Consider the following 21,908-nt stretch of genomic DNA (forward strand, 5'->3'; position numbering starts at 1 on the left):
GGGTCTATTGCATTAGAGAAAACCACGCTTATATAACTCTTTGAGATAAGCGCTTCTCGGCCTTGGGTTTCTGCTCTTGACTCTTGAGTGACAACACCCTTAAGCTTCATGAAAACCCTAAGGTTTGACTGGATGGTTTTTGATAGAGCATCTTCTAGCCACCTTTCCCCACCTCCAATTTCTTCTTTATACCATGTTTTTCTTACATTGTCCTAGATTTGATCTTTGCCTGAGAGACATTTCTTAATTTTAGCATTATTTGACAACTGAAGAGGCAGAGAATGTTCAAAAGCAGTAAATCCTGTGTCATTTTTAAGATACCTTCCTTTAGCTTATCTCTTTTCTCTCATCTTTTACTTTAAGCATCAAGAAGAAATCAGGCAGTATGTTCCTGCTTGGACATTTTCTTAGCTAAACGGCACAACTCATAAGGTGCATTTTTTTTTCTCACTTAAATCTTTTTTTTTTTTTTTTTGAGATGGAGTCTTACTCTGCTGCCCAGGCTGGAGTGCCGTGGTACAATCTTGGCTCACTGCACCCTCTACCTCCCGGGTTCAAGCAATTATCATGCCTCAGCCTTGTGAGTAACTGGGATTACAGGTGCCCACCTCCATGCCCAGCTGATTTTTGTATTTTCAGTAGAGATGGGGTTTCACCATGTTGGCCAGGCTGGTCTCAAACTCCTGACCCCAAGTGATCTGCCTGCCTTGGCCTCCTAAAGTGCTGGGATTACAGACATGAGTGACCGCACCTGGCCCTCAATCTTTCAAGTCTTCATCTTTAAAACCTCAGAATTCATTAGGCTTCTACTAATGGTTACTTCTTGGCTCTTCAGGCTTTCACCAACCCTCTCCTCACATTCATTCACATTTTTATGGACTTTTCAATATCAAAGCCACTCCCACATTTTAGGTTCTGTTGTGGCAGCACATCACTTGCAGGTACCCGAGTCTTTATCATCTATTGCTGTGTAACAGATTATCCCAAAACGTAATGACTTAAAACTATGATAAATGTTTATTATCTCAAACAGTTACTGTGGACCAGAAATTTGGGAGCAGCTTAACTGAGTGGTTCTGATTGGGAGACTTGCACGGGGTTAGATGGCACCTCAGTCATTTGAAGGCTTGACTGGAGCTGGAGGATCGCATTCAAGGATGGCTTATACACCTGGCTGACAAATCACTGGTGGTTGTTGGCAGGAGGTTTCAATTTCTTGTCTCATGGACCTCTCCATAGTGCTGCTAAGTGAAGACTAAACTCTGATTTTTTATCTTGCACAAATTCCTATCTAAGGGGTCTGGGGAGTCATGCCCTACAAATCATAAAGTCTCATCAGATGGGTTTTATTTAACCCTATATATCATAATTTACTTTCCAACCTGACTCTGGCATAGCATTATGAGACAAAGAAGAAAATCAACATATTTTACCCCAAAACACGTTGATTTGCCGTATTTTGAAATGGTTCTGCGAAGCTGTTCTTTGTGGAGGAAAATTTGTATCTGTGAAGAATCTCTATTAACATAGCTAGGTCTTTTTCTTCCAGACCCTCCCAATCCTAAGGAGATTAACTAAGATCTGAATGGGAAACACTGGTCATTTGTTGTCTCTAAGGGCAGCCACTGTGAGACTTCAAAAGAACTTTTCAGGACATGGCCGTTGGCTTCTCCCAGAGTGAGTGATCCAAGAGCAGAGCAGAAGCCTTTACCTCCCCTTTGGATATCATTTCTGCAATATCCTCTTTGTTAACAGGGCAGCCCTATTCAGGCTGGGATGGAAACACACAGGGGCGTAAGTTTAGGAAAAGAGAGTCACTGGAACTGTCTTGGAGACTGTCTGCCACATAATCCAACATGCGGATAGTGATTTTATGTTTCAAAATGGAGTTTGTTTTAATATACATTTTTTTAGTTTCAAACGAAATATATGTCAGTTACATTTTAAAAATACCAAAAAAGCAAGAGTATTTTTTTCAAAATACTCTGACCACCTCACACTTTCAAACCATCACATTTCATACCTAGCTGTACATGTCCTAAAACTTTTACATTTTAAATACTTTGTTGGTGGAAACTTTCTAAAGCATATTTGAGCATGCTTTGAACATGTTTTCTTGTCATTTTAAAGTACTCAAAAATTATCTTCAATTATGTCAAGGGCTTTAAATAAGCACTGCTTTTTCTTCTTACTCTGCTGGTGGGCAGAGGTTCTTCACAATACCTACTCTTCGATGCTGAGTTTTTGAAAGGGCTATTCCTCACCCCCCAAAGAAGGCCTTTGTGCTTTAGAGGGGCTTTGAATGGGAAGCACTTGGAATTCAGAAGCCACTTAAATCTGTAATGCCTCTATTTTCTATTTCTACATTAATGCCTTAATGTAGGTTAACCAGCTTGGGAGATAAATCTTATATAGCTACTCTTCTAAGCTGGCTTTTACATAAACACAGCCCACACCTTACATCCCTTGTGAAACCAGAGAGCCCAACTTCTAGGATCACAGTTCCACCTGCTTCTGCAGGGAGCCTGGTGCCCTTGACAGCTCCGTCCTACTTGCTCCAGAAGGAATAGTTCACGTTGAATAGGGAGGGTGGTCACCAAATATTGGACACTGAGTCTAAGAGAGTGCACTGTTTCTCTTCTGAGAGCCATTTCTGGAAAGACGCCATAGTGGAGCTTTCAGAGTCTGAAGGAGAGAAGAGAAACTGACAAAGCCCCAGCTTTGGGGCCCCTATGATCTAAATACATGCCCACCATCACCCTGTTTTCCTCCCTCTTAAAAGGAGGTAGTCTTGGCCGGGCATGGTGGCTAATGCCTGTAATCCCAGCACTTTGGGAGGCCGAGGCGGGTGGATCACCAGGTCAGGAGTTTGAGACCAGCCTGGCCAACATGGTGAAACCCCGTCTCTACTAAAAATACAAAAATTAGCTGGGTGTGGTGGTGCGTGACTGTCATCCCAGCTACTCAGAAGGCTGGGGCAGAACATACAGATAGGCAAAAGGAAGAAAATAAAAGTCACCGCATTTAATCACTGTTTACATTGAAACATCTATCCTTCCAAACAAGTTTTCATTTCTTGTTTATTCAGAGAGCTGGGGGGAAATCCTTTTTTCCTACATCAAACATAGTTAGACAGACCATTGATTGGTTGATTCTTTATGAACTCTTTCCCAATTTGGAAGTAAGTGAACAGGTACAAAAAATATTAGGCAAAAGTTAAAGTACTATGAAGCATCCAGCCTGAGCAACATAGTGAGACCCTGTCTCTACAAAAAAATTAGCATAATAATTTTTATGAAATATTCATGTTTTTCTCTTTGCTTCTTTCTTTCCTTCCTTCCTTCCTTCCTTCCTTTTCTTTCTTTCTTTCTGACAGAGTGTCACTCTTGTTGCCCAGGCCCAAGCGCAATGGTGTGATCTCAGCTCACTGCAGCCTCAGCCTCCCGGGTTCAAGCAATTCTCCTGCCTCAGCTTCTCGAGTAGCTGGGATTACAGGCATGTGCCACCACGCCCGGGTAATTTTGTATTTTTATTAGAGACAGGGTTTCTCCTTGTTGGTCAGGCTGGTCTCAAACTGCCGACCTCAGGTGATCCGCCTGCCTCGGCCGCCCAAAGTGCTGGGATTATAGGGGTGAGCCTCCACCCCCAGCCCTCTTTCTATTTTTTTTTTCCTATCAAATGAAGATAGGGATGAAAGGAGATGGTAAAGAAGAAGGAAGAAAGTTTGGTGTAGACACAATGTATAAAAATAACAGGCTGGGCATGGTGTCTCCTGCCTGGAGTCTCAACACTTTGGGAGGCAGAGGTGGGAGGATTGCTTGAGCCCAGGAGTTCTAGACCAGCCTGGGCAACATAATAAGACTCCATCTCTAAAAACAAATTTAAAAAAATAGCCAGGCATGGGGGCACACACCAGTAGTCCCAGCTACTCGGGAGGCTGAAATGGGAGGATTGCTTGAGCCTGGGAGGTCAAGGCTGCAGTGAGCCGCGATTGTACCACTGCACTCCGGCCTGGGCGACCCCATCTAAAAATAAATAAATAAATAAATAAAAATTTTGTGAAATAAGAGATCAAAAGTCAACTAAAATTAGGAGACAATGTGTTTTAGACCAATGGAGAGTAGCAGGGCTAGCAGAAAAGCCACGTGGACCAGCATCTTTTTCCTCCACATAGCTGCCTGCTTGGAGGGGCCGTTGAGTACAATGGTAATGCCGAGACCAGTTAGGTTAGTGGTATAGACGGGAGTCTGGTGCTGATGAGATCAAGGGGATGCAGAAATCACTGTGTTAAGCAGTGAGTGTCCCTAAAAGTTTCTGGTCTCAGGGCAGGAACAGCAATTGGAAACAGATGCCTCAAAAATGCATTCGGTTAGTCCCAAAGGCAGCTCGGTGAAAGTAGGAAAGACCCAGCCTCACCTAACATCACTCCCAGGGGAAAAATGCCCTGAAGCTTGTATTCCACTGATGGTTGTTACAGCTCTTATGTGACTATACATGATAACCATTTTAGTTTGTTGGCTTCTTTGAATTACAGGTCAAACTGCCTTAATATTTGGTACAAGAATATTAAACTATGTCATCAATTTGTGCAAAGGTAAATTTGACTTCCTTGAACGGCTCTCAGACAATTTGCTCCTGAATATCATTTCTTATCTGGATCTTGAAGATATTGCCAGACTTTCCCAAACATCACACAGATTTGCGAAGGTAACGGTCCATTATTTTATGTCTATATAGAATTTTCCATGTGCTTTCTAAAAAGATTTTTTAACATAGCAATCCTTTGTTGAGTACTAACTTTGTGATGGACACTGTCTTAGGTGCACAAGCAGCAGAGATGAAAAGACATTTCTCTCCTCAAAGAACTTACAGTGTTATAGTAGAGATTCAGGTGCATGCAAATAATTACAATCCAGCGTGATCAGTTCAACAAGGGATGTGTATGCAAGGTACAAAGATGGTGCAAAGTGATTTTCTCTGCCTGGCTTCGCAGAAGCAGGTTACTTTATCTGGCTTTTGAGGGTGAAATTGGTGAAGACAGGTGATCTGGGTTAGGGGGCATTCCAAGGCAGGGAAAAACCAAGCAGAAGCATGGTGGCATAAGAGAATAGGGCACTTTGGGAGGCCGAGGTGGGTGGATCACCTGAGGTCAGGAGTTTGAGACCAGCGTGGCCAACATGGTGAAACCCCATCTCTACTAAAAATACAAAAATTAGCCGGGCATGGGGGTGGGCGCCTGTAATCCCTGCTGCTCGGGAGGCTGAGGATCGCTTGAACCTGGGAGGTGGAGGTTGAAGTGAGCAGAGATCATGCCACTGCATTCCAGCCTGGGCAACAGAGTGAGACTCTGTCTCAAAAAAAAAAAAAAAAGGAGAGAGAATAGGGCAAGGAGGACTACCTGACATCCGTTTCCATTTCTTCTAGTAATAGCCTTTGCTGCGTTGCCTGTCTCCTAGTATGTGTTTTGGTGGGCTGTCCATTGCAGTGCCCTGTTTTCTTCCTTGCCCGAAGCTGACGAGATGTACTGTCTCACTGCTTCACATCCTCAGCAGAATAACCCAAGAGCAGGAAGCACAGTTAGTGCTGATTTCAGCCAGCCAGTGTCAAGGCTTCAGTGTGACTTTTGTCAGTTGCAGTCCCTGGATCCTGGAAGATGCCTTGGTCCCTACCCCTTCAGCTGTTCCTTCAATTCTAGACCCCCTAACCCTACCCCACAGTCACACACATACTAATTTTCCATTAAATCTCTTTTTGGCTTAAGTTAATCAGAATGGGAATCTGTTGCTTGCAACTGAGGAAGCCTGACTAGCTCGGTATTTAGCTGTAATGTATTGGAGCAATGTCCATTTATAAAAGAACATACAACATTTTCCAAGATGATTCAAAACATAATCTTATTATCTAAAAAGCCAACATTTTTTCCCAATAATGCAATAAAATGTCTTGATTTTAAAAATCAATTTTAGTTCAGGCACAGTGGTTCATGCCTGTAATTCCAGCACTTTGGGAGGCTGAGGAGGGAGGATTGGTTGAGCCTAGGAATTTGAGATCAACTTGGGCAGTGTAGGGAGATTCCATCTCTACAATACATTTTTTTAAAATTAGCTGAGTATTATGGCCGGACACAGTGACTCATGCCTGTAATCCCAGCACTTTGGGAGGCCGAGGTGGGTGGATCACCTGAGGTCGGGAGTTTGAGAACAGCCTGACCAGCATGGAGAAACCCCGTCTCTACTAAAAATACAAAATTAGCCAGGTGTGGTGGCACATGCCTGCAATCCCAGTTACTAGGGAGGCTGAGGCAGGAGAATCGCTTGAACCTGGGAGGTGGAGGTTGCAGTGAGCCAAGATTGCGCCATTGCACTCCAGCCTGGGCAACAAGAGCGAAACTCTGTCTCAAAAAAAAAAAAAATTAGCTGAGTGTCATGGCACGCCCCTGTGGTCCCAGTTACTCTGGAGGCTGAATAGGAGGATCACTTGAGCCCAGGAAGTTGAGGTTACAGTGAGTTGTGTTCACACCACTGCATCCCAGCCTGGGCAACAGAGCAAAACAACCACGTCTCAAAAAAAAAATTTTTTTTTAAGTTATATATATATATATATATATATATATATATATTATTTTTTTTTTTAAGACAAAATCTTGCTCTATTGCCCAGGCCAGAGTGCAATGGCATGATCTCAACTCACTGCAACCTCCACCTCTTGGGTTCAAGTGATTCTTGTGCCTCAGCTTCCCAAGTAAGTGGGATTACAGGTGCCCACCATCATGCCTAGCTAATTTTTATATTTTTAGTAGATACGGGGTTTCCCCATGTTGGCCAGGCTGATCTCAAACTCCTGATCTCAGGTGATCCACCCACCTCGGCCTCCCAAAAGTGCTGGGATTACAGGTGTGAGCCACTGCGCCTGGCCTTAAGTGATATAATATATTCCTTTTGAGTGTGTGTGTGTATATATACACATATATATGTATACATGTATACATTTTGAGACTGTCTCAAAAGAAATTACTTAAAATTATTTTTTTTGAGGCAGGGTTTTGCTCTGTTGCCCAGGCTGGGGTGCAGTGGTGTGAACACAACTCACTGTAACCTCAACCTCCTGGGCTCAAGTGATCCTCCTATTCAGCCTCCAGAGTAAGTGGGACTACAGGAGTTCAAGAGCAACCTGGGCAACACAATGAAATCCCACCTCTCTTTTAAACATTAAATATGTGTGTGTGTGTGTGTGTGTGTATATACACATACACATGTGGATATATGCACATATACACACATATACACACATATATACACACATATATATACACATATATATACACATATATATGTTTTTTAACTTTTATTTTGGGTTCGGGCATATGTGTGAAGGTTTGTTACATAGGTAAACTCATGTCACAGGGGTTTTTTGTACAGATTATTTAATCACCCAGGTTAATTATTAAACCCAGTTCCCTATAGTTATCTTTTCTGCTCCTCGCTTCCTCCCACCCTGCACCCTCAAGTAGGCACCAGTATCTGTTGTTTCCTTCTTTGTATTCATAAGTTCTCATTATTTAGCCCCCCAAAATATATTTTTTACTTGATTTTCCTCCCTAAAAATGGAAAGCTGAAAACAAGTACTATCGTATATATTTTTGTCATTAAATAAGTATCCTAAAGTTGAAATGTTGTGCTTGGTACTGATAAGAAGCTGATTATTAGGGCTGGGCACAGTGGCTCACGCCTGTAATCCCAGCACTTTGGGAGGCCGAGGTGGGTGGATCACCTGAGGTCAGGAGTTCGAGACCAGCCTTGCCAACATGGGGAAACCACATCTCAACTAAAAATACGAAAATTAGCTGGGTATGGTGGCGCAGGCCTGTAATCCCAGGTACTTGGGAGGCTGAGGCAGGAGAGCTGCTTGAACCCAGGATGCAGAGGTTGCAGTGAGCCAAGATCACACCACTGTACTGCAGCCTGGGCAACAGAGTGAGACTGTCAAGAAAAAGAAGAAGAAGAAGAAGAAGCTGATTATTCATACTTTAAATGAAAAGAGAATTCTACGTAAATATAATATACTAGTGGGGATCTAGTAAAAGTTTCTTCCCTGTTGCCAGGGCCTGGATTTGATTTTCTATCAAATTCTTCTAGTTACTTTCAGTAAATTTCTGCTCCTGCAAGTAGGGAGGGTTTGATGGGAAACAGCAGCAAGTGAGTGACTTCTGGTATTTATTCCTCACGCTGAGCGGCTGCCTTCTCTCCAAGTTTTACTCACTTCCACTATTACTTTCACTCTCAGTGTCCTGCTATTATTTCAGTGCAGTCTTGAAAACATTCTCCTTAATGTAGCCAGTGCTCTGAAGTAGGGCTTCTCTAAGTTGCTGATTTCAGCCCTGAGCATCTTTACAGAACAGAATTATTAGAAGATGGGGCATGACTCAGGGCTGCTGCTTTTATTCTCCCCACATAACATTAATCACTTTTGTTTTGTTTTGTTTGAGTCAGAGTCTCTCTCTGTTACCCAGGCTGGAGTTCAGTGGCGAGATCTCGACTCACTGCAACCTCCACCTCCTGGGTTCAAGGGATTCTACTGCCTCAGCCTCCTGAGTAGCTGGGTGGGACTACAGGTGCTTGCCACCATGCCTGGCTAATTTTTGCATTTTTAGTAGAGACTGGGTTTCACCATATTGGCCAGGCTGGTCTTGAACTCCTGACCTCAAGTAATCTGCCTACCTCAGCCTCCCAAAGTGCTGGGATTACAGGCGTGAGCCACTGCACCTGACCAACCACTTTTTTTTTTCTTATTTGCACACAGGGAAAGAAGGAAAACCACTTATTTCTGTTGTCAGTCTAAGTTTTATCTGTGTTCCATTTACCTATTACACACTGCATTTATAAGTTATTTTCTTTTTCTTTTTTTTTTTTTTGAAACAGAGTCTCACTCTGTTGCCCAGGCTGGAGTGCAATGGCACTATCTCGGCTCACTGCAACCTCTGCATCCTGGGTTGAAGCAACTCTCCTGTCTCAGCCTCCTGAGTAGCTGGGATTACAAGCGCCCACCACCATGCCCAGCTAATTTTTGTATTTTTAGTAGACAAAAATACTAAATTTTTGCTGTGTTGGCCAGGCTGGTTTTGGACTCCTGACCTCAGGTGATTCACCTGCCGTGACCTCCCAAAGTGCTGGGATTAAAGGCATGAGCCACCGTGCCCGGCCTTGTAAGTCATTTTCATTTAACTACTTTATTAATGAAAAAAAGGCTTCCTTTTCAAATTCTGAGGGAGAAGTTTATTACCAAATTAATTGTGTCCAGTCCAACTCCTTCCTCTTACCTCAGGGAGGGAGGTGCTCCTCTCCTGTTCAAGTTCAGTGCTACCTAACACCTGGTTCTAGGGCCTACTTCTGGGAATTTCACTTATTTCCTTTCTCTTCTGTTTGTTATTGTTGTTACTATTGTTTTTTTAAGAGACAAAGTCTCACTGCATCACCCAGGCTGGGGTGCAGTGGCCTGATCTTTGTTAACTGCAATCTCTGCCTCCCGGGTTCAAGTGATTCTCATGCCTCAGCCTCCTGAGTAGCTGGAATTACAAGTGCAAGCCACCACACCTGGTTTATTTTATTTTATTTTATTTTATTTTGTTTTGTTTTATTTATTTATTTTTTGTATTTTTGGTAGACACAGGGTTTCACCACATTGGCCAGGCTGGTCTTGAACTCCTGACCTCAAGTGATCAGCCTGCCTCAGTTTCCCAAACTGCTGGGATTACAGGCGTGAGCCACTGCTTGGCCTGTTGTTGTTTTATTTTTAACTTTCAATTACCCAGTTTCCCCCGTGTTGACATCTTACATAACCATGGTAAATTTGTAAAAACTAGGCAATTAATATTGGTACAATACTATTAACTAAAATACAGATGTTATTTGAATTTCGTTGGTTTTTTCAATAATGTCCTTTTGCTGTTTTATGTCCAACCTAGCTTACTGCACTGCATTTAGTAATTAAATCTTTCTCTTTTTCTTTCCCCACCGTACATTAATTTTTTTTTTTTTCCTTTTTGAGACAGGGTGTTGCTTTGTTCACAGGCTGGAGTGCAATGGCATGATTATGGCTCACTGCAACCTCCATCCCCTGGGCTCGAGTGATCCTTCCACCTCAGCCTCATGGGTAGCTGGGACTACAGGCCCGCGCCACCACACCCAGCTAATTTTTGTATTTTTTGTACAGACGGGGTTTCACCATGTTGTGCAGGTTGGTCTTGAACTCTGGGGCTCAAGCAATCCTCCCGCTTCAGCTCCCAAAGTGTTGGGATTACAAGCGTGAGCCACCTTGCCCAGCATTAATTATTTTTCTCAAATCAGTTTCTTTCTTTTTTTTTTTTTTTTGAGACGGAGTCTCCCTCTGCCACCCAGGCTGGAGTGCAGTGGCCGGATCTCGGCTCACTGCAAGCTCCGCCTCCCGGGTTCCCGCCATTCTCCTGCCTCAGCCTCCCGAGTAGCTGGGACTACAGGCGCCCGCCACCGCGCCCGGCTAGTTTTTTGTATTTTTTAGTAGAGACGGGGTTTCACCGTGTTAGCCAGGATAGTCTCGATCTCCTGACCTCGTGATCCGCCCGTCTGGGCCTCCCAAAGTGTTGGGATTACAGGCTTGAGCCACCGCGCCCGGCTCAAATCAGTTTCATCCTTCAAAAAACAGAAACTCTTTATCCTTATCCAATCTCTCTTCTTCAAAAATGGTTTACATAGCAGTTCATGCAAACCAGCAGCATCCGTGACTTCATAATCCATGATGAAACGAGGCTAATAAGGATGGTATCAAGTTTTTGATAAAGCTAAACTTGTTTCATTTAAATGACCATCTTTCAGTGGATGTTAGGTCTTTCGTATTTTGGGGAGGGTTAAAATGTTCCTTCTTGGCCAGGCACGGTGGCTCACGCCTTTGGGAGGCTGAGGCGGGTGGATCACGAGGTCAGGAGATCGAGACCATCCTGGCCAATGTGGTGAAACCCTGTCTCTACTAAAAATACAAAAAATTAGCCAGGCATGGTGGCATGTGCCTGTAGTCCCAGGTACTCAAGAGGTCGAGGCAGGAGAATCGCTTGAACCCGGGAGGCAGAGGTTGCAGCGAGCCGAGATGGAGCCACTGCACTTCAGCCTGGAGCGAGACTCCATCTTAAAAAAAAAAAAAAGTTCCTTTTTTTATGAAGTGCTGGCAATAATACCTGATCATTTTAAAAATTGTTCTCATTTGACAAAATGTGAAAGTCAGCAGCACCCTTATTTTGGTTATTTATTATCATTTTATTTTGTTCTGCTTTTTAAAAAATTCACTTAGGATAACCCAAAACTCTGACAGGTGTTGGTCTAATGTCAGCCTACAGCTCCTCTTTCATTTTCCCCTTTGTCCATGCCTGCAAAATATCTCTGGCTCGTTTGCACCAACCTTGTGTTTGTTGTATCAAAAGGGCCTATTTCAGGCGTTCTGCTTCTTTTTTTGACACGGAGTCTTGCTGTGTTGCCCAGGCTGGAGTACAGTGGCATGATCTCGGCTTACTGCAACCTCCACCTCCAGGGTTCAAGTGATTCTCCTGCCTCAGCCTCCCAAGTAGCTGGGACTACAAGCGTGGGCCACTGCACCCAGCTAATTTTTAGTATTTTTAGTAGAGACAGGGTTTTGCCATGTTGGCCAGGCTAGTCTTGAACTCTTGACCTCAGGTGATCGCCTGCCTTGGCCTCCCAAAGTGCTGAGATTACAGGCATGAGCCACCCATGCCCAACCAAGGCTTCTGCTTCTTGACTCATCCCTGCTTCCAGGACTCCGGTGGGTTTTCTCCTGGGAGCCCCTTCGTTGCTTCATTGGTTGCTTGTCCATGTGAGCTCAGGGTAGTCATTTTACATTGCACTCTGGGCATGCCATTATCCTGCTCACTGGCCCTTAATGACTCCTGTCATTTTTAGAATGAGGTCCAAGGTCTTAGCCAGCACAGCCACGGGGCCCTCGCCCTGCCTCCTGCCACCCTCTGCCCCAGCCAGGTCAGCTCCTTGCAGCTCTCTGCTGTGTTCTACTGTGTCTTTTGCCTTTGCTTACACTGCTTTCTTTTCCAGGAATATTCTCCTCCTGACTCATCCACCTCCTGGACCTTCCAAATGCCCCTTGCTTGCCCCGCCCCCTTGACTTGTCTCCCTGCCGAGCTCAAGGGCAAGGATTGTGTTACCTGACTTCATATACCCACCTTAACAGAGTGTCTAGCCCAGAGTTACCTCCCAGAAAACAGTGGCTGAATGCTTCCATATCAATTTTGTTTATATTTTTGAAAAAGAAAGTTGACATCCATTGCAATGGTCAGATTGGAAATGTTTAAAAATTATGTATCCTTGTATATAAACTAAAAAGTTTTTGCCCCTCCCAGTCCTGACCCTCATTGCTCTGATTCTCATCTCTAGTGGCAACCATATTAACCGTGTTCTGTATGTCCTTCCGGAGATATTCTACACATGTAGAAGCATATGTGTGTAGCATGTGCGAGTACATATACTGGTACACACACCCTTCTAAAAAGCATGGTAACATATTTTATATTGTTCTTCATCTGTTTTTTTCCTACTTCACAACATATTTTAGACACTTTTAAAATATCAGTACCAGCCAGGCATGGTGGCTCACACCTATAATCCCAGCACTTCAGGAGGCTGAGGCAGGTGGATCACTTGAGGTGAGGAGTTTGAGACCAGCCTGACCAACATGGTGAAACCTCATCTCTACTAAAAATACAAAATTAGCTGGGCATGGTGGCACATGACAGTAATCCCAGCTACTTGAGAGAATCACTGAGGCAGGAGAATCACTTGAACCCGGGAGGCAGAGTTTGCAGTGAGCCGAGATTGAGTCATTGCATTCCAGCCTTGGCAATAAGAGAGTAGAACTCTATCTCAAAAATAAAATAAAATATCAGTACCTATCAATCTTCCTCCATTTAAAAAATTGCCATAGGATATCAATGTATGGACAGATTATTTATTTATTTATTTATTTCCTAAGACAGGGTCATCTTGCTGTGTCATCCAGGCAGGAGTGCAGTGGCACAAACACAGCTCACTGCAGCCTTCACCTCCTGGGCTCAAGCGATCCTCCTACCTTGGCCTCTCAAATGGCTGGGACTACAGGTGCACACCACCACACCCAGCTAATTTTTGTGTGTTTTGTAGAGACCGTGTCTTGCTATCTTGCCTTAGCAGGTCTCGAACTCTTGGGCTCAAGCAATCCTGCCTTGGCCTTCCAAAGTGCTGGGATTTCAGGTGTGAGCCACCACACACAGTGTAGATAATTGATTTAACCAGATTTTTTGTTTCCCCTCTGTATTTATAAATGATGCTCCATACTTTATATACAATTTGCATTGCATGTTTATCTGTAGAAAAAAGTTGCATAAGTGTAACTATTTAAAATAATCAAAGAAATATATTGAAATATGCATGATATAGGTAGTGTACTGGGACTATAATATGGGCCTCTCTGCATACGGAAAAAAGGAAATAAGTGTGTACCTTGGGTCACAGGCTATAACATACATACATACATACATTTATTTATTTATTTATTTATTTATTTATTTATTTATTTATTTATTTGAGATAGAGTCTCACTCTGTCACTCAGGTCAGAGTGCAGTGGCATGATCTTGGTTCATTGCAGCCTCTGCCTCCCAGATTCTAATGATTCTCCTGCCTCAGCCTCCTGAGTAGCTGGTATTACAGGTGCCCTCCTCCATACCTGGCTAATTTTTGTATTTTTAGTAGAGATGGGGTTTCACCATGTTGGCCAGGCTGATCTTGAACTCCTGACCTCAAGTGATCTGCCTACCTTGGCCTCCCAAAGTGCTAGGATTACAGACGTGAGCCACTATGCCCGGCCCATAAGAACATTTATTGAGTACTTACTGTATGTCTAGCATTCCACTAAGTTTTCTAATTATATTATTTTACTTAGTTCTCATAGAAATCTTAAGATGTAGATGCTCTTATTATCCTTATTCTATTTTATTTTATTTTACTTTATTATTATTATTTATTGAGATAGAGTCTTGCTCTGTTGCCTAGGCTGGCATAATCTCGGCTCACTGTAACCTCCGCCTCCTGGGTTCAAGCAATTCTCCTGCCTCAGCCTCCTGAGTAGCTGAGACTATAGGTGCGTGCCACTATGCCCAGCTAATTTTTGTATTTTTAGTAGAGACGGGGTTTCGCCATGTTGGTCAGGCTGGTCTCTAACTTCTGACCTCAGGTGATCTGTCTGCCTTGGCCTTCCAGAGTGCTGGGATTACAGGCGTGAGCCACCGCACCCAGCCATCCTATTCATAAGGAAGCTAAAGATCAACAAGTCTAATTGATGCGCCCGAAGTCGAAGTCGTATGGCCAGGGAGTTTCCCTCAGGCACCTGACTGCTGGACGGGGTGATAAATGGATAGGCTTCAGGGCTGTGTGCAGTCAGTACGTAAGTACTGGGCCCCTGCTGTGGGCCAGACACAGTGGTAGGTTCTGGGGAGATGCACGTGTTCCTGCCTTTGAGGAGCTTACATTCTTGAGCAGAGCAAAGGAAGAATATGGCTGGAAATGAAGTGGGAGAGGCTGGGGAGTAGCGGGCAGATCTGCAGACACATGGTCAAAGGGTTGTTTTCATGGAGCCTGTTGAGAGTAGGGTGTGCAGGGTCACCTCTACAAGACAGAAAGGCTCCCACAGCCAGACCTGACTCCACAGGATCACATCTGCCTTAGAATCATAAAGACACATGGCAAGAGCCAGACTGTGTGGGGAGTCTGTGAAAGGGGCCCCAGCCCGGGGAGTCCATGGTGCTATTCCAGCGTTGAGGTTAGAAGTATCCAGTTATACTTAATGCCACCAGCAATCAGGATCATCCAGCTGTCTGCCTTTGCTCTGATTCCATGTGGACCAAGGCCTGGAGCCTGCAGCCTGGAGCCGTGGATGAGCAACCAGTATACTGGAAAGTAGAGCTCCACACCTCTCAGGGTAGAGTTCCACACCTGTCAGGCTGGGGCCAGTCTGGACTGAGGCAAGTTCACTAAGGTGTGCTGCCATCTGGGCACCTGCCTGGGGGCCTAGTGGCTTGCCCCTGATAGCACCAGGCCTTGATGCTATCCATTTTCTCCAAACTGCAGCAGAGTAAGCCTGGAGAAACTGCCAGTGCAGCTAGATGAGAAGGCTGGGGCCCAGGCTGGGAAAGGGGTGGTCATGACAGGCATATAAACACATTCATCCTGGTTGTGACTCAGGAATCACCAGAACGACTCAGGAAGAAAACCCCTCCTCTGTCACTTTTTGGCTGTGGAGAGACAGACTTTTCCCTTGTGTCTGCAAACCCACTATGATCATAAACCCCATGTCTGGCCAAGCAGGTGAAGCCCCTGGGGCACAGGTGAAAACACAGATGCCAGGCCCATCCCCTGAGCATCTGGCTTGGTAGATCTGAGGTAGAACCAGCACTTGTGCTCTTAATGTGTTTTCTTGTGTTTACAGCAAGCTGATTCTAAGGGTTTGGTTCAAGAATTTTCTTTTCTTTTTTTTTTTTTTTTTTGAGATGGACTCTTGCTCTGTCGCCTAGACTGGAGTGCAGTGGAGCAATCTTGGCTCACTGCAACCTCCACCTCCCAGGTTCAAACAGTTCTCCCTCAGCCTCCCAAGTAGCTGGGACTACAGGTGCACACCACCATACCTGGCTAATTTTTGTATTTTTAGTAGAGACAGGGTTTCACCATGTTGGCCAGGCTGGTCTCGAATTCCCGACCTCAAGTAATCCACCCGCTTCGGCCTCCTAAAGTGCTGGGATTACATGAGCCTGCCACCACCCCTGGCTAATTTTTGTATTTTTAGTAGAGACAGGGTTTCACCACATCGCCCTAGCTGGTCTCAAACTCCTGACCTCAAGTGATCCACCCCCCTCAGCCTCGCAAAGTGCTGGGATTACAGGCATGAGTGAGCCACTGTGCTGGACCTGGCCCAAGAATTTGACCAATCGATATTAAGGTTGTACAGATCAAATGTCTCAAGGGACTCTAGAAGGCTGGAAGCTTGCGGGAGGGGATCTCCTAGCATCACTGTGCGCAGGCAGTGTGCTGTGTTTAAATCAGCAGGAGGCTGGAGAGAGGGGTTCTGTTCTGTTCTTAGCTCAGCCACTCCCCAGCATGAACCTGGAACAGCATCCTTCTCCCTTCTCTTCTCTCAGCCCTGGTTTTCCTATTTGCAAAGGGAGAGGTTTTAAGCAGATAAGCCCTAAGATTCTCTTCAACTTGACAATTTATGTATGCAAAATTCATGCACCACCACCAGGGGGAGCTAAATCCATGGTTAGCTGGGCTTTGGATCAGAGTAGCTAAGAACTATAGAACCTTCCGTTTTGCAACCTGGCAACTTATACTAAGCAAAAGATCGTCAGGGTTTGGGAGTCATAGATGGGGATATTTTGTGCACCAACTTATAAGACAAAACTGTAAATATTTTCAGTATAAAATTTTGATGAGTCATAAATGAAGTTATACTAGTGGAAATTTTAGCTCTTTTGAGAATTATTTCCTTTCCCCCCAAATCTTGTAGTTTTCTCCCATAATCTCTATTACAAGACACATTAATATCCTGAAATGTACTGTGCTAGTAATGGGATAGTAATCCACATTGGTGCTGGAGTTCAGACCTTTTGAAGGAGGGTCAAATGATCTGTTTTTCATATTAAGACATTTAAAAAGTTTTCCTTTGTTTGTATTTAGAATAGATTGTAATCTGAGTAGAGGAACTAAACCTTGAAGGACTGTGGAAGGGGAGATAAGATAATGAATGACCCATCTAACATCAAAAAGTTTTGGGGTCCGTAGATACCGTATGATTCAGTGTTGCTGTTTAGCATAACCATTATGTGAATATAATAGCTGTTGCTTTGATGTTTATGCAGAAAGGATCTTAAGCAATTATGCCTTATTGTACTATTCATTTCTATTTCTAATTCATTCTCTTCCCTTATTGAAGTACTTTTAGAAGAGCATGAAGTATGGAAGGAAGGAGTGGTGACCGCTTTCTGTTCAGAAGTGAATATAGTGGTGTCAGGAGGTAGGGATCTTCCTCACCAGGAGGAAGTCAGGACACAGGGGAGCACAGCACAACAGGGCTGGCCAGGGCTGGTGCTGTTTGGGATAGGAGGTAGGATGGGTACGGGGAAGCTGGGTATGGGCCAGGGAGGCTGTTCTGGTGCTCCATTATGAGGGGACAGCAATCATGCCTTTGTTTGTGTGAACCCAAGATTTAGCTCCCACTTACAAGTAAGGACATGCGATATTTGGTTTCCTGTTTCTGTTACTTTGCTTAGGATAACAGACTTCAGCAGCATCCACACTGCTGCAAGGACATGGTTTCATTCTTTTTTTATGGTGTGCAGTGGCAAAAGCTAACAGAAGAATAGAACATCTTCTACATTCAAGACCAAAAGTGCTCACACCTTGCAGGAATTGGAGAAGGTTTGGATCACATCACCGGGTGTAGCATCTTGATGAGTTGAAGGACTAAACCTTGAAGGACTGTGGAAGGGGAGATAAGATAATGAATGACCGTCTAACATCAAAAAGTTTTGGAGTCCGTAGATACCATATGATTCAGTGTTGCTGTTTAGCATAACCATTATGCTAAACATAGAGTGCTTAGCATAATGCTAAGTGCTAGCTAAAGACAGAGAGAAGATGGAATGATGGTAGAGGGAGCAAATTATAAATACAACTCTGGCCAGGCATGGTGGCTCATGCCTGTAATCCCAGCCCTTTGGGAGGCTGAGGCGGGCAGATTTCAAGGTCAGGAGTTCGAGACCAGCCTGATCAACACGGTGAAACCCTCTCTATCAAAAATACAAAGTTTAGCCAGGCATGGTGGTGTGCACTTGTAGTACCAGCTACTTGGGAGATTGAGCCAGCAGAATCACTTGAACCCAGTAGGCGGAGGTTACAGTGAGCCGAGATCACACCACTGCACTCCAGCCTGGTCAACAGTGAGACTCTGTCTAAAAAAAAAAAATAGATTAAAAAAAAAAAAAAAGATAAGGCCTAAGGCCGGGCGCAGTGTCTCATGCCTGTAATCCCAACACTTTGGGATGCCGAGGTAGGCGGATCACCTGAGGTTGGGAGTTCAAGACCAGCCTGACCAACATGGAGAAACCCCGTCTCCACTAAAGATACAAAATTAGCTCAGTGTGGTGGTGCAAGCCTGTAATCCCAGCTATTCAGGAGGCTGAGGCAGGAGAATCTCTTGAACCCGGGAGGCAGAGATTACAGTGAGCCGAGATTGCGCCACTGTACTCCAGCCTGGGAAACAAGGGCAAAACTCCATCTCAAAAATAAAAATAAATAATACATACATAGATAAATAGAGATGAATTGGAATTAACTAGAGGCAACAAACATCACCCAGATGTTGACAGTGACTGATGGGACTTGGCTGCAGTGGGGTGGGGGTGAAGGTGGAGAATAAACACATTTTCCCTTGCGTGAGGGAGCGTTGCCTGGTGTTGGTAGGAGCATGTTGTTTCTACTGCCATCACTGGGAAGTTTAAGTGTGTGCAGAAGGTATGTCCTTCAGATATATGTGCACTGAGATATTTGTGTCTGGCTCTTTTCCTCAAAGAGGAGGTTTCTCAAGGCAGGACCTGTGTCTGGCACAGGCAGTGTTTCTCCCAGTGTCCCACAGGCAGCAGGAGTTTCATAATGAGTTTGAGTGAGTAAATGGCTTTTACTTAACACATGTGCTGTAACCCACCTCTGACTTTCCCCACTCACAGCTGTGCATGTCTGATAAACTGTGGGAACAGATAGTCCAGTCGACCTGCGACACCATCACTCCTGACGTGAGGGCCCTAGCGGAGGACACGGGCTGGAGGCAGCTGTTCTTCACCAACAAGCTCCAGCTCCAGCGGCAGCTCCGCAAGAGGAAACAAAAATATGGAAACCTGAGAGAAAAGCAACCTTAGGCACACGTTTTCCTACCAGCAGGGAGCTGAGGCACGGCTGTGTTTCTCTTCAGTGTCCAAATCTCTTCCATCTCCTTTTTTTAAGAACTAAGAGGTTTTGTTGATGCATGGAGCCATTGGAAACTCATAGAGGATTTGCACACAAATGCAGCAGAATCTGGCTCCCCAGTGCCTTGCTAGAGTCACCATAATTCTGAAGTCAAATCATGGCCCGAGGACAAGGGCTGCAAGACAGAGAGTCCCATAGGCCATCATCGTCCTTATACTACACCCATTAGAAAAGACGCTTCTATTGTATATAAACAAACAATAAATGATTATTAGTAGGTTTTTATTAGACATCTATTTTATCTAGGCATTGGAAAGGGTAATGGTGCTTTTGAATTTTTTCCTGGCGTTGTGTCATCTGAGTCCAGCCATGAAGCTGGTGGCTGACTGTCCCCACCAGGAACCGTGAAGGGTAGGTAGCACAGGAGGCGCTCGGGGTGGGTGCAGCTGCCTTCCCAACTTTGTTCTGCTAAGTCCATATTCAGGGCCCTGTCCTTGGGGGCCCAGGATGCCAGGCTCCACCCCCACATGTAGACAGCTTCCGACCTGGCGCTGGAGCATGACTGGAGAAGTGCAGGCATCCTGCTTGCGGACCTTGCTCAAAGTACAACTTCCCAGGACTACTTCACATTGTTAAATAAACCTAGAAACTTTTTTTTTTTTTTTTTTGTATTTTCTTTTTAGTAGAGGTGGAGTTTTGCCATGTAGGCCAGGCTGGTCTTGAACTCCTGACCTCAAGTGATCCACCCGCTCCGGCTTCCAAAGTGCTGGGATTACAGGCGTGAGCCACTACGTCTGGCCAAAACCTATAAACATTTCTTAGAAAAATGCCGTTTCCCCAAAGGAATGTGAACAGCTACCACTTTTAACAAGGATATTTAAGAAAACAGGCTATGAGTTAACTAAGTAAAAATGTAAATATGGTTTGCATGCTGTTAACATGGCAGAGGGGTAAAAAGAATACAGTGCTAGGGAAGAAAGGTCACTTCACTGGGAAGGATTACTTAAAAATGTTTTTCTCTCTGCACTTTTATGATTATTAAATACCCCTAGAAAATGAACTCATAGCAGCAAATCATCTAATGACTCCTTTTAGGTTACAGAGCGAAGTAGCTTTCTACTTCCACATCACCTTATAATATAGCCTTATAAATTCTTCTTTCCTGCAACCTCCACTTTCCTACCTAGGAAAACTCACATACCTCTGGTGCCAGAGAAACTGCCCAGGATGCACCAGGGCCCCGTGAACGATGCAGAAGTTGTGGACTCTGGCTCTTTGTCTCACCTAAGTCCTTCCAGAAGGGCTCTACAGCATGGCTTAGTGACATTAAAAAAAAAAAACTAAACCCATGTAATATCAAACAAGATTTTAATCTTCATTCACACACCCTTAAAACCCAGTCATTGGGCTCCCCGGTGCCAGTTTGAGACCCTCAACCTAGCCCTCTCTGCTTCTCATTGCTGGAAGTACACACAGTCACAAGTTTTCCATGACTGTGAAATTCAGTGCAATCTGCTTCCCGGCAGATGAGGACCCTGACGTGGTTATGTCTGGATTTAGTCCAAGAACAGAGCAAAGCTTTACTTGTCAAGAGACCCAGGCAGGCCTCATTCTCCACTCAGGAGAGTCTGCTAGGGCAGGTACAGGTGACCAGCAGGCAGCTCAGGGCAGGAGGGCACGTGCTCTGCACAGCTCTGGCTGCCTGGGCTCTCCCTGAGCTCCCAGACTTCACTCATGGCCTAATTTCAGTGACAGAACATAGGTTTTATTGTGAGGATGCAGACACGACCACAATTATGTATGTCAACATAACTTCATAAATATGTAACTGTCACTTATTTGTAACATCAGTGCAAAATGATTAAAGCTTCATGTGTAGTGTTTTATCAACAGATTCTGAAAGCTTATGGACATGCATAATAGTCGATTCAACATGAATCAATAAGAACACAAATATGGCAATTTGAAAACACTATGTATATACCTACACACATATATATTATACTTACAATATATACTTACATATAGTATATAATAATATTACATATAAAATGTTATAAAAATAGATGCTAATGTAAATAAAAATAAGAGCTATTAATATGTTGACTATTGTTAAATAATATCTAAAATAATACAGACTATTAAATTATTTCAATACTTACTTGCCCTAATAATCTGAGTGCCTTATTACTTGATTATAATTGTTTTTGCCAAAATAGAAACAATATCATCAAGTGAACATCCTGTGTGTCCCCAGCATCCTTAGCAGTTGAAACACTTTGTCCCTCTCTCCCCCATCTCATTTTCCATGTCCACGTGACGATCCCATAACGTGGTAATAGGCAGCGATTGTCTTGACTTTCTGCTTCTATTAACAGCTTTCATGTGGATGGATAAATCTGCTTTATGTCTTAATATTTCAGAGTGAAATGCCACACAATTTTTTTTTTTTTTTTTTTTTGGCAGAGTTCCACTCTTTTCACCCAGGCTGGAGTGCAATGGTTCAATCTCAGTTCATGGAACCCTCCACCTCCTGGGTTCAAGCGATTCTTCTGCCTCAGTTTCCCTAGTAGCTGGAATTACAGGCGCCCGCCACCAACCCCCACTAATTTTTGTATTTTTAGTAGAAACAGGGTTTCACCATATTGGCCAGGCTGGTCTCGAACTCCTGACCTCAGATGACCTACCCACCTCAGCCTCCCAAAGTGCTGGAATGACAGGTGTGAGCCATGGTGCACAGCCTTACAGCATTTTATAATCTTGCTCTTTCTTATCTTTTCAATCAAAAGTGTTTCTACTCTGTTCTCATTTACCATTGTAATTATACATACTGAAAATTTCTGATTGTTTATATATTTAGTGTTATAAG

At 44.1% G+C, this 21,908-nt stretch overlaps 1 protein-coding gene across 1 annotated transcript in view; it reads left to right on the plus strand.

Annotated features, from left to right (window-relative positions):
- FBXO36 (F-box protein 36) overlaps positions 1-21,200 on the plus strand; it is an 89,635-nt gene extending 68,435 nt beyond the window's left edge. The window contains exons 3-4 of the mRNA XM_025404002.1: positions 4,535-4,707; positions 18,802-21,200. Of these exons, the coding sequence (XP_025259787.1) occupies positions 4,535-4,707; positions 18,802-18,990 (362 nt within the window). The 3' untranslated portion in view covers positions 18,991-21,200. The remainder of the gene's footprint in view (positions 1-4,534; positions 4,708-18,801) is intronic.
- Positions 21,201-21,908: the final 708 nt, after the last annotated feature.

This window comes from Theropithecus gelada, chromosome 12, assembly GCF_003255815.1.
Source record: "Theropithecus gelada isolate Dixy chromosome 12, Tgel_1.0, whole genome shotgun sequence".
Taxonomy (NCBI): Eukaryota; Metazoa; Chordata; class Mammalia; order Primates; family Cercopithecidae; genus Theropithecus; species Theropithecus gelada.